Source organism: Euprymna scolopes, chromosome 3 (assembly GCF_053919585.1).
Source record: "Euprymna scolopes isolate OS-2025 chromosome 3, ASM5391958v1, whole genome shotgun sequence".
Classification (NCBI taxonomy): domain Eukaryota; kingdom Metazoa; phylum Mollusca; class Cephalopoda; order Sepiida; family Sepiolidae; genus Euprymna; species Euprymna scolopes.
Window position 1 is genome coordinate 96,805,900 of NC_136484.1, and position 14,046 is coordinate 96,819,945.

The 14,046-nt window shown below is 34.6% G+C and overlaps 1 protein-coding gene across 14 annotated transcripts in view; it reads right to left on the minus strand.

Annotated features, from left to right (window-relative positions):
• Positions 1-14,046, minus strand: part of LOC145257798 (protocadherin Fat 1-like) — a 954,816-nt gene that overhangs the window by 186,373 nt on the left and 754,397 nt on the right. For all 14 annotated transcript variants that reach the window (XR_013864025.1, XR_013864024.1, XR_013864023.1 and 11 more), the window contains 3 exons: positions 8,249-8,388; positions 5,960-6,167; positions 3,031-3,306 (listed from right to left, as the gene is read on the minus strand). Coding sequence is in view for 10 of the 14 variants with exons in the window: in XM_080115697.1 (XP_079971823.1) it covers positions 3,031-3,306; positions 5,960-6,167; positions 8,249-8,388 (624 nt within the window). In the remaining 4 variants the exon portion in view is untranslated. The remainder of the gene's footprint in view (positions 1-3,030; positions 3,307-5,959; positions 6,168-8,248; positions 8,389-14,046) is intronic.

Consider the following 14,046-nt stretch of genomic DNA (forward strand, 5'->3'; position numbering starts at 1 on the left):
CCACGAGGGTAGCATGCTATCGTTCCGCTAGCCGTGGTTGAATAGAAGTTCAAAGTCCTAAGTAATCCACAATTGTATTTTGAGTATCTACCACACTTAACATTTCAGATTCAACCTAAACAAGAGTGTTAATTATAACTGAATTTTGTCGAAGTTCTTTATCTCGACATCAAGATGAGAACAGTAATTTGAACCGAATAATTTGAATCACATCAATCCTTATCTCAAAATTAAAAAAAAATCATTAGAAAACTATATCTGGCTTTAATGTATTTTATTGCGGACTATTATCCTCATCTTTTTTAGATGTTGTTGATGATCATAGTCCGCAATAAAATAAATTAATAAATAATACTCATCTCAATGAATTCCAATTAAAATAATATATATATATTTGGCTTTGTTTGATTTTTCCGTAACACGGCATGTCATTAAATACCGAAGTTAAAAGCAATTTAATAAATAATAAATGCCAGTGCAACAGCCTGCGCACTCGTACATAGCCACCCCCCACACACACATAGTCAGATTCTGCGAAAGATGTAACTCAGTACACGCTTATATGCGTGTTTACATGTAAATCCTTGTGACCCAAACACGTCGTAGTCTCAGTTGCAAAGGAGACTAAAACAAAGAATAATTGGATTCATTTTTTCCGTTGAAACAACGACATTTATTTCCGGGTATTTTCCCAAATAAAACTTCTGTCCTCTCGAACGTCATCGTTCGTCTGTGCACACATTCTTTTCATAGTCTGTTTTCTTTTCCTTACCGTGACGTCACTTCGCACATAGCTCGGCATTTGCATGCGTCCGCGCTCTCACATTCCCTAACATGACAATGATATAATTTTTTTATTATTATCCACAGCTTCTTTTCGTTTTTAGAGAGAGGACGATTGGTGTTTATTTATTTATTTATTTTTTTTAAACTCGTATCTGTGTTTATAACAGTATTCTAAGTTGGTCTATTCTTTTTTAAGTGTAGCTTATTTTCGGCGTATATGTCGCTGACAGACGACTCTAAATAGTTTATAAATATTCAAAACATGTTGACGTCATTGTAAAAGAACGCATTAACATAACAAAACTAAAATTAAATAAAGTAGGCGGGGTTTCTACCCGTCCAAGATATCCTTTCGCAACACAAAGGTAGAAGCTTTCTGTCTTTTATACATAATTGTATTTCACAAATTCATTAGTATGTCACCCAAGATATTCATTTGCTCCCCCACCGAGCAAATTAGGCACAAAGCCCATTTTTAATGTGAGGAGTGAAGGGGAAATGGGGACCAGCTCCCCGGGGAGTAGGGGAGCTGGATAGTGACAATTGGTATGAAGGGTTGCCCCTACATTGACAAATGTCTTTGCTGTGGGTTTTTCCCTACATATAGTCTTTGCTTGCAATATCTGCCGGAACAGATGGTATTTATTTGCTCCCCCACTGAGCAAATTAGGCACAAGGCCGATTTTTAATGTGAGGAGTGAAAGGAGGGGGAAGGGAAAAAGTGGACAAGCTCCCGAGAGGTGGGAAATGGGAGCTGATTAAAGGTCAGGCATGTGGGGTTGCCCCCACATCTGGTCTTTGCTAGTCATAGCTAGTCATTGCTTGCAGCATCTGCCGGAACAGATACTACACTTTGATCCCGGGCCGAAGGCCTATTAGTATGTCACCCAAGCGACGATCCTTATTTAAAAAAAAAAAAAAAAAAAAAAAAAAAAAAAAATCGAATATTTGGAGCGTGTTTAGCGATGGGCAACCAGAAGGGTGTCGGGACCCTCAATGTTTACCTGCATTACATCTGTTCCCACTTCATATAGACAGTGGATGCGTGAGGACATAAATTTTATCATACAACATTAACGGGAATTTAACGAGGTTATTTACAGTGTTCAATAAAAGAGCAAGATATACTTTTATTTATATTCAAATGAACATCTTACATGGTTACAATAGAGCATGGCAATGATTCAAACAGTTCGTTAAAATAACGAATGTCCTCATACGGTGACTAAGAAAAAAGTACCTTCTTTTAAAAAGTTCCGTCTTCAAAATCAAAGTATACTTATTATCTTAACAGTCTGATACATTGCATTGTCCATGCTTTGACTATGCAAAACGTTGTTGGGACGATTAACCTGAATCAGAACCGGGAATCGGAAAAATTGGAACTTTTTAGGGTATCGGAATCGGTATGGAAATCCAAAAAATTTGAGCCTATTTTCCGATGCCAAAACCAATTCCTTATATTAATCTTTTTTTTATTTGATTTTGGTTTAAGAAATAGCTTCCACTGCTTGTAGTAATAATAAAATAATTAATATTTATTAATTTAAACTTTCAGTAAGACTAAAATCTCTAGATCCCCCCACAAGTGAGTTTTCACGTTTGAAAAAAATATAGGTACATTTAAAATGTATTTTTTTTTTTACAGTAAATGGGACAAAATAATCAATTTATAGTTAAATATTTGAGATTTATTAAGAATCGGTATCGGTAATTGTATCGGAATCGGAAATTTAGTACGGTATCGGTAATTGTATCAGAATCGGGAAAAATATTAGAATCATCCCATCACACACACACACACACACACACACACACACACACACACACACACACACACACACACACACGGTGATGGTATGACACCTCTACTTATGATCTTCTTGACATTTAAAATCGAGTTTTTGGCTAAAAATAATAAATTTCTTCGCATTTGATATATAAAATATCCTTCTAGAAAACAATAACTGACATTAATTTTTTATCACATTTTGAAAAGGAGCAAAAAACTGCTCGAAATATTAACATTATATTTATATCTTTAACTGATATGATTTTATGTTTTCCGTATGATTATTTTTTTTATTTTTTGAAAGTGTCAAAAAATTCATTATTTTAGCTAACAAACAAATTTCGCACACACGCACATGTGTGTGAGAGAAAAAAAATCAAGGCATTTAATCAAATTTCACCCTCTCTTATTATAGCCATGTGAACCAAAGGATAAAAAAAGATGATATTTACCTGAGATGATACTGTAACGAATCTCAGCGTTTTTGCCCTTGTCTTGATCCGTAGCGACGACTTGGAGGATTGATGTTCCTATAGCGGCTGTTTCAAAGACTCTTCCTTCGAAGATATCGGACAGAAATTTCGGCCTGTGGTCATTATTGTCCAATACCTTGATGATCACTCGGCACATATTGCGTTTCAAAGGTAAACCCTGGTCCCTCACCATCACCACCAATTCATGGCGGGCAAGAGCCTCTCGATCTAGTTTCTCATTTACTTTGATAATACCTACAAAAAGAGGACAGCAGTAAAATTAATAACTATCTGACCCAACCCGGCGTTTCCCGGGATTATCTTATTGCAGTCAGTGAACACTTGCTCGAGAGTCTTGGAAATATGTATTATAATAATAATAATAATAATAATAATAATAATAATAATAATAATGATAATGATAATAATAATAACAACAACAACAACAATAATAATAATAATAATAATAATGATAATAATGATAATAATAAATATGGTAACGAAATGTCTGAAAATAATTGTAATGAGGAATCTAAGAGGGGAGATCAAACTATTAAGAGCTCTTCTGGGGTACGAAGAGTGCTTGAATTTTGAGCAGCATTATTGTCACTCAAATTCCAAAGGATGCAATCAGTCTTCTCTCTGTTCACCATAATCGCTCAGACACCCATCTAACCCCGACTGAAAAGAATGGCTCTCGTTTTGAAGAAGCACCATGTTTTGATCACATACATCAAATCTATTACCATGATTGCTGGAGAAGTGGTCGAATCATTTTACCTATTCTCTTGGAGATCTCACTGTCAATCTAATCTTCTATCTACATAAGAGCCAAGCACGTCCCAAAATAGAGTATCGTTGCCACATCTGGGCGGGAGATGTTCATCGGTCCCTATCCTGCTTTGATAGAGTTCAAAACCGGCTTCAAAACCTAATAGGTAATGCTCTTTTCTCTTTCCTGCAGTCTCTTTACCATAGAGGAGACGTTGCGAACATATATCTGCTCTATCATTATTTTCATGGCAAGTGCTTGTCTGAGCTTCAATCTATGGTGTCCCCCTTGTCAAACTTTCACAAAAACACTCGACTATTTACAACCACTATTAACAATTTCCATCGCTTTCTATCTGTGCCTGAATCTAAGCGTAGATTCCATGAACAAAGTTTCTTTCCTTGAACTGTCCGCCTGTGGAACACCGTTCCATCGGTCTGCTTCCGGCTGATAAATATGATAGACTTCAAGTCTAATGTAAACAAGTTCTTGTTGAGCCGTTCATTTAAATAATCCAAATTCTACCCAATCTAAACCATTTACGATTACTAAACTACCACCTTAAATTCATTAACACTTATCCCCGAATGGCCTGGGTGACACTCTTATAAAAAAACCCAGTCATTATCAGTGAGAATTCAATAATAAACGGCTGTTGCGAGAACACAAAAGTTATGTTGAACTTAAACAACACACATTGTCACGAAAGTAGGGGCAACCTGGACAGAGAGTTATGCAACAAGATGTTTTTTCTTATTACACTTAAATTTCCACATGCTACTATGGTCGAAAACACACCGAACAGGAAGAGAATTCTCACGGCAAGCGAACCAAGCAAAAAAGCTATTAGAGTAGACAATTTAGAGTAAAAGGGCGGAATTATGCTCTCTGTCGGCAAGGGTATTCATGTTGAGGGCGTTCAAGTACAGTAAATTAATTGGCTCATATTCCATGGAAGTACGTATAAAACAAGCACAGGGCCACAATATTCCGGTTGGAGCTTTGCAATGTTGATAGAAAGAATCAGTGATGCTTAAAATCTAGAAGGACTTTGTTACGTGAACGTTAGAAGGTATCATCTGTTTTTGTGAGTGAGTGATCATTTTTAACGACTCGCTTGATTATTCGTAGTGAGTTAATAATGAAGTAAGTCAATTGCAACTGCTTCAATAGACATAAAAACACCTGAGCAACACTGGGCACCAAGACTAATTTATAATATAAATCTCACCTGTCTGTTTAAATGTATGTATGTATGTATGTATGTATGTATGTATGTATGTATGTATGTATGTATTTATGTATGTATGTCCTAAAACTTTCGACAGAGGCGACGGATTTTTACAAGATCGGTATTGTTTTGAAGCTCGACACTTCAGACAACAAAAATAGGCTAAAAGCATTAATTATTCACCCTCAACTAGGCACTTTTCTACAGGGAGGGGGTCGCTTTTTTCGCTGATATTTTCGAAAGTCATCCCCTCTCTTTGATTGACTAGCTTTAATTTAAGCCTTCGCCATTTCTGGTTTTGGCGATGGACGCAACAGCAAAAACGTCACTTTTTTTTTCTTTCTATTCCTCCTTCACTGTCCGGGCTCGAGCCTGCCTACCTACTACACTTTTTTTTCTTTTTTTTTTTTGCTCAACACACATCTTCAAACACCCGGGCAACATCGGGGACCACAGCTAGTTAAAAATAAAAATTGATTATCGTAATTTGTCGATCCCATTAAATGACACACTGGATTACCTCTCTTGTTTTACGAAATTTCTGCTCCTATCAATGGCGTGTTGGCAGAAGATGATATAACTGTTGTTTTTTTATTATTTTAATTAAAATTCTACTCGTTAATAATAAAAAAAATCACGTAGATATTTATTTTTTCTTAATATGTAAGTACATCAAAAAAAATTCTGTTAATTTAATTATAACGTACATTCAGCAAATTTGTGGCCCCGCCAACAGGGTAAAAAAAAGTAATCGACTGTTATCGGTGGTAAACGGCTGGTAACAATAAACACCGAGTCAATGGTAATGCTGATAGGAAAGGAAGTGGAGAGTATTGGAAATCTGAGTAGACTCGTTTTACCTAAACTGTGATGGATTCAATTATGATAATGCATAAAACACCTACCCTTTTCCGAATCTATGTGGAATTTTTGTTTGCTAGCTGAATTTGTGGCTGAATCAATGGAATAAAAGAGGCGTCCTGGGTCGGGATCGGTAGCTGATACTTGTAGCACCGTTTTACCAATGGCGGCCGACTCGTAAACCTCGCCAATATATTCTTTTTGGGTAAATACCGGCGAGTTGTCGTTTACGTTTAAGACTTTGATGTATAACTGAAAAGGAAAACAAAAACAAATATTATCAGCAAAAAACAAACAATGTTTTCAACTAAATTATGTTGACATACCGGTTTCCATTAAAACGCCGAAGTTAAGCAACGTTAAGACATGTTAGTACTTACATGAGTGACGTTTTGGAAATACTAGATATTATAACCTATAATTTTATTTTGATGGGAATATAGCCCAAATCAGATTGTCTTGCTCTATGGATATTTTTATTTATATAAAACTAGGTATATATATATATATATATATATATATATATATATATATATATATATATATATATATATATATATATGTGTGTGTGTGTGTATGTGTGTGTGTGTGTGTGTGTTTATATGTTTGTATGTATATGATTCACTATTAAACTAATTAACCGAGCATTATAAATCTTTAAACAACGTGGATAAGCGAAAGGGTTCGAAATATGTGCTCAACGGAAAGACAAAATTCAACAATTAGACTATGTGGAAGCCTTATCACATCAACCCTGTACTTCCGGCGTCGTTCCATCTGATTATCATTTATTTTTCATTATCACAAATGCTACACTTTATCAAAAATCGCCGATCTGAGCAATTTGACGAAGCCAAAGAAGCTTGTCAAGATTTGATAAAATTCAAAACCTGGCGATTACCGAATGCAAAATTTTGCGAGCGTTGACAGAAAATTGTGCACAATAATAGTCTTCATTTTGAAGGACAGTTGTTATTTTCAAATAAATTCCATCACAATCTATATATTAATATGATAGCATGTGTGTTATTTTCTGTGTCACACTTACATCCGGGTCGTTTAATTGCCATGAACTTCCATTTCTTGTCATAAATAATTTTACCAAGAATTCTTCATAAGTTTCGGTTTCGGTTCCGATTATGGCTGAAGGAACTCAAGTTATAAATACATATATTTTTTTCATAAGTTTTTATTTTGGTTTCAATTCAAGCTAATGCATCCAAGTCATATGGATATATATTTTTTTTGTTTTTGAAATTGGAACTTTATAATATATAAAAATCGATAGGACATTAACTCTATAATAATATATAAGAAACCTGCAAGAATTAAAATATCATATTTAAGCGTACTTTACGACTGCGCTTTGCCGGGCGTTCGTACTAGCTTAGATAAATACTTTTGCAGTTTTAACAAAAAAAAAAAAAAATAAAAAACTACAATAATATCAGAGCGCCTCCATTTACACTGGGCATCTACAGAATTCTAACATCAATATATTACATATAAATGAGTCCCTTGTGGAATTTTAACAGGTCCTGCGAGTAAATCATTATTTTAAACATGTTTCCTGAACCTAACATTAAGAAATTAAATAAATCAAACGACATACTTAATCTCCAAATGTTCATAATGGTTCCATGGTTATAGGTTTGGAGTCTAAATCTCTATTAATTAATGAGTTACATTTTAATGCACGAGAATACAGAATACTTGTTTATATAAATACAGAAAACGTGCAGAATTATATGTAAATCTAATATGAAGGTAATCCTCCTGCGAATAAATCTGATTCATCTTTTTAACAACTTCCAATGCAGACTCAGAACTACTGTATATAGAGCAATTGCGGTGCGTATACAGCAAGTGTATACTGATGCGCATGAATATAGCCGGATAGTTAAAACACCTGGCTTCTATTCGATCTGTTATGCGTTCAATCCCGTACTTGCGTTACCTTTCATAAGCGCCTAAAAGATCGCTACGAAGACAATAATGTTCCTTTAAAATCATTTACTTTTGTTTTTACATAATAAAAAATGAAAGCAAGTTTAGACATTTTCTTGTATTGAAATTTCATTTTTTTTTCTTTGCACGGCATATTGTTTTTTTAAATTGAAAATGTTTCCGTCTTTAACAGGAAGCGTCATGTTTTCAATGGGAAACATGGTTCGTAGAGGTACCTTAATTAAACAAAATCATGGTGAATAATAATAATAATAATAATAATAATAATAATAATAATAATAATAATAATAATAATAAGAAGAAGAAGAAGAAGAAGAAGAAGAAGAAGAAGAAGAAGAAGAAGAAGAAAATGCAAGTCTTCTTACCCAGGCAAAGTCTTCATGTAACCCATCCGTGGCCCGTATAGTGATATTATAATGATCTTGTGTCTCACTGTCTAGAGTTCGCGCCACAAATATCAAACCATCCTCTGGGCGGATGCTGAATTTGTAATCCTCGTTTCCATCTGGTAAAAAAAAACAAAAAAAAAACGAAAAACGAGAAAGTCATATTTAGTTGAATTTCAAAAACCAAACTTTATTATGAATAGAGCTATGCCAGCAGCATATTCTTTTCCTTCTTATATCTTATATGTTTTTATGTAGAGTGACATGGTTCTCGATTGATTAAATGTGTCTAAATGTGTCGGATATAGACTCGAGTGTCAAAACAACGAAAAGAATATGCTGTTGTCATAGCCCTAATTATGAACCTCAATGATATCAAAAAAGAAAGAATATCAGTAATAATAAAAATAAATAGAAAAACAAGTTAACAGTTTTGTAATGTTTGCATAACTATTAGTCTACTGCATGTATATCACGTGGTCATAACTGTTTAATACGTGTACTTGATCCGGTGTGGTCTGTAGTATCGTAGTAGCTGGTGCGATCAAATATCATCTAGTTGTTTGTGAATGATTTGTAAGGCGCCAGATAAATGTGTAATGTACTCAAATTCGAGAACTTATACTATGCAAGTTCAGACTTGGCTACAACGCAGTTAAAATATATATTGTGCGAATTTCAAAGACGTAGTTGACCACGGTACACTAACCAGATGGTTCAAGAAATTTCGCTTTGGTTTCTAGAACTTCCATGAGTAAGCACACTTATAGAGGCGTAAAACCATGAATTCCGTACAGTCAAATGGGTTTCAAATCTTAGTTCATCACACAATAATAAATATCCAATTTGAATGATAACTACGTAGCTAAAAGTGCCATGGTGTAGGAAGTAAATTTCGAATTTATTAAAAACAAGTGAAGCATGCATGGTCCCCCGTGAGTGCACAGTGAACGAGGCATAAAAATGACTAAGTTCAGCATTGCCCCCCCTTAGCCCCCAAATTCCCCAGAGGACTTCAAATCTTGGTGAAAATGAACAAACGGTGCAGTTTTAGGCAATAACATATGTAAATTTGAGTTCTGTACCATGCAAAAAAAGAAATGACTAAGTCCATCATTTGTCCCCTCCCGCCCCATTTAGTTCCAAAAGTCCCCAACGCCTTAATTTATTTAAATTTGAGTTCAGCACCATGAAAAACTACTATATAGATATACACAGGAAATTTTGGACAAATATGGTAAAATAGTACCAAAAATGGAGTGTTTTTATTAACCCTAAAAGAGCACCTGGGGCACACACAAGAGTTATAGCGAAGTATAGACAAACAAAATTATATAGAAATCAGTTAGTTACAACTTTTCAGAAATTTTTATAAAAATCCAAGGCATTAATTCTTTTTTAATTAGCAGAAAAGTGTCAATTTTATCCATTTTAGCCCGAAATGCACCCCTAGGGGGATAACCGGAGTTTTCCCGGAAAATCGGTTCTGTTACTTTTTTTTACTCATATCATGTTAAATGTTTGTGCAAAATTTCAAAAATTTCCAAGGCGTAGTTATTGAGATAAATGCGGAGAGACAAACGGTTGAACGGACAAGGGTGAATTTACAGGTCCACCCTCCTTTTGTCGCGGGACCAACAAACAGCATAACTCCACTACAATATAATAGAAAGAGAACAGAGTAAAGATACGATACTTAATTCAGATTAGTCCCTTTCCACTATATTATTAGTCTGTTTATAATTTAGTTCGATTCAGTTTCTCTCTGATAATAATTAGTCCGACGAGAAAGATTTTTTAAACTAGGGCCATTTTTCGCTTATGACATAAACAGAACCAGCTGCTTACACGATACACCGTAATTACTGCGTTTATTATCAATACACAAAGATGCAAATATATCGATTTTCCGACTATTTTTTAGCACAAAAACCTGGAAGTGCTTCTATGTGCGTATTCTTGCTCAGTGGCAAATATTTGTGCTTGCTTAGGTAATATAATCAAATAAACGATTATACTATAGGGGGTTTAAAAACAGTGAATTCAAAAAGAGAAAAATGAGAACTCATACAGTGACCACAAAGAATGACCGTCTTTAGTTGACGCCATTTTAACCAACCTGGCTAGCAAGACTACTGTTGACGAAAGCCGAATCTCTACAGATAGATTAGATTCCTGCGTTGTGTACCGTATTCTAATAGGTTTTATTTATATCATAGGGGCGTGTGTTAACCCAAAAATACGATTTCTCATTCAAACACTACCGTGTTTGAATATATGGTTAAGTTGCAGTTTGAGTCATTTAGAACTGCTTTAAAGCTTCACCACTCACTCAATTTTTCGACCAAATTTCAAACAATTATTTCAGTTTATAGATCACCTTCTCAGCTATATTGGGGAAAAAAAATCAATTTTCGTTCAGTAAAAAAGTTCTGATGAATTTTCTGGTGTTCAAAATCGTAAAAATATGTAAGGAGGTGAGCGATGCTTTTTTATGATTTGTTCCATAGCAACGACGTCGCTTCATCGACTAATGTTGCTGCTAATTCCCTGCTGTTGCAAAAATAGAAGTAACAAGTGAAACAGAAAGCATGAAAGTGAGATAATTGGGGATATTTTATTGAAAGCAGACGAGTGCCGTACATTGTTATTACATATGTGTTTATGGGGAAAAATAAGACTCAAATTAAACAAAGAATAAGTGAATTTATTGGAAGCCTGAAAAAATCATGGATTACAATAGAAAAATGCTAACATGAAAAGTAATATGGTTAAGCTTAAACATGGAAAAGTAAAGCACTAGTTGTTAAAACTGGAAAAGAAAAGGACAAGATATTCTAGTAAAAATATAATAAATTTATAAATTAAAATATTGCAGCATTAAGAATTATTTTTTTTTACATTCAATTTATAACATTATATAATAAATTCTTAATGTTGCAATGTTTTAAGTTGTAAATTTATTATAGTCTTTATTAGAATATCTTGTCCTTTTCTTTTCCAGTTTTAAAAATAGTCCTTTACTTTTCCATATTTAAGCTTAACCATATTCCTTTTTATGCTTGCATTTTTCTATTGTAATTTTATATGTGACTAATAGAACTACGCGGCGTTGCCCGAACCCATACAAAAATAACAAAATAGCAAATGTTGACTAATGTGTATAACATTTTTACATCTAATTCACTACTAAAACCACTCCACCCGTTCCTCCAAAATAGAACGTTGTATTTTTTAAGTCTAATCTAACATTTGCATTACTATCTACTCTACGAAACATATTACACATCATATGCCATAGATCCCGGGCAACTCCAACAAAAGGGTAGAGAAGATCTAATTCCTGGGCGACATTCCGGGGCAACGCCGATCAAGAAAATCTAAACTTTATGGGTTTTGGTCTTTTAATTGGACGTACACAGAAAACACACACGCACAAACGGCTGTCCTTTATATAATAGATATGTTGATACACGATTTGTATGCTCTTGTACGTGGGAAGTGCAAGTGATGATCGCAACACCATCGATTATGTCAATATTATTGGATATCAGATCTAGGTTACACTTCCATGTTATGTCCTATGTATAACCGAGCAATGCAGTTCTGTCTTTAGTTGTCCCACATTAAATTACGTCTTATGATTGTAAATAAATACATAGTTACATCCATAAATACATACTTGTATATTACTAACTGATTAACCAGTTAAGCGATGATTTTAGCTGCAGATAAAGCTAATCTCATGTCTTAATCCTGTCAATGAATCCAATCTGAGATTATCCCATTTGTTTATCGACTGTTTTAAAAACTAGGACGAGTGAAATTTCATTATTTCATTTGTTTAGGAAGAGATTTATCCTGTAAACAGAAACAAAGACTAACCCAAATCTAGCTTTCGGCAAACCCAGTCATTGACAAAAATTATATGCGTTTCTTTTTAGAGGGGAGGGGGAGATGAGGATAGTCAAAACCACAAAAGCGTGTATTAGTTTCTGATTTTTTGAGATGGGGATTGGTTATTCGTATTATTTCGATTAATCGAATTGCTGTTCTCATCTTGAGTGTGATTTTCACAACGTTTCGGTCAATGTAACCTCCGACCTTCTTCAAGTGTATCTTGTCGAACTCGGGAAGGTTTCTGTAAAACTCGGAAATTTGGACAGAATTTCGAGCGGAACTCTTCATTTATGTCACGAAGGTAGCATGCTCGTGTTTCGTCAGCCACGACTGGATCGAACTCCTAAGTAATTCGCAATTTTATTTTTCGGTCGTCCACAACCTTCAGGAGAATATCACTTTTTACAATTGATTTTTCCAAGTACTCTAACCACTGCGCCACGGGTCAATCCTCAGTGTGGGCGAACGAAAAATACAGTTGTGAATTACTTAGGCCTTCTATCCAGTCATGGCTGACGGAACAAGAGCATGCTACCCCCGTGAAATAAATAAAGGGTTCCGCTCGAAATTCCATCGAAATTCCCTAATGGACGGACATTCCCGAGTTCGACAAAGTACACCTGAAGAAGGTCGGAGGTTACATCGACCGAAACGTTGTGAAAAGTATAATATGCCATTAGTAGAAACATATATACAACCACAATTTGTAGAATCTATTTATGCCTGCTACGTTTATATTAATAAAGTCATCCTACAATTCAACGACTATTATGCTTCTGACACTTTTGGAGATGATTAATTATTTGGATTATTTGGATTCTTCAGACTACTATTCTCATCTTAGGTGTTATTTTCATATACGTTTTGGTCAATGGAACCTCTTTACTTCATCAGCTGTGTCTTGTCGAACTTGGGAATCTTTGTGTCGAACTCGGAATATACATGGAATTTTGGACGGAACCCTTTATTTAATCTACGGGAGTAGCATTCTCTCGTTACGTAAGCCGTGACTGTGTAAAAGTCTTAAATAATTCGAAATTGTATTTTGAACGTCGCCCGCACCGAGGATTGAACCTTTACACTACAGGAGAGTGTAACTTTACAAATGAGTATCTCCAAAGTACTTTATCCACTACGTCACGGGCCATCTAAAAAAATATAAGAGACAAGATACACCTGAAGAAGATCGGAGGTTATATCGACTGTAATGTTGTGAAAATAACACTCAAGATGAAAACAGTAATCGGAAGAATTCAAAAAATACCATTGTTGTGACTTTCTACCCGGCATTGCCCGGTCGTAAAATACGCTTAAATATGATATTTTAATTTATGCAGATTTCATATTCATAATTATATTATATTGAACTCAATATATAGTAATGATTTAAAAAGTAAAAAAAAAAAAAATGACTCGTGCGGTACTACCAAGAATCGAAAGCAAAACGTTTAGCTTACGATTTACCTTTTCCTTTGACGTTAATGCCTGAACTATGCAGACATATTTACTACAAGACTAAAATTAAAACATGAACCAATGGCTATTACGTTACGCACGCATATTCGTAATGCCGTCGTTCGACCTTCACCTGGCAAATTCCATTTCTTTAATTTTCACACTTTTGCCCCGATTTTCCCCGGCTAAAACCCAAATATAAAATTTCGCATGGGTTCGAATACCCTATATATTAAGCTTCATGTCTACAGATCAAAAACTGACAGAGAAATTTGATAAGCAACATCATTTTTTTTTACAAATATATATATACGCATACATAAATATATATAGAAAGAGGTTTGTGTTTACTATAACCTTTTTTTACGCAAATATTACGCAAGTATAAATCATGTAGAATATCTGCATGAGTATAATTACAC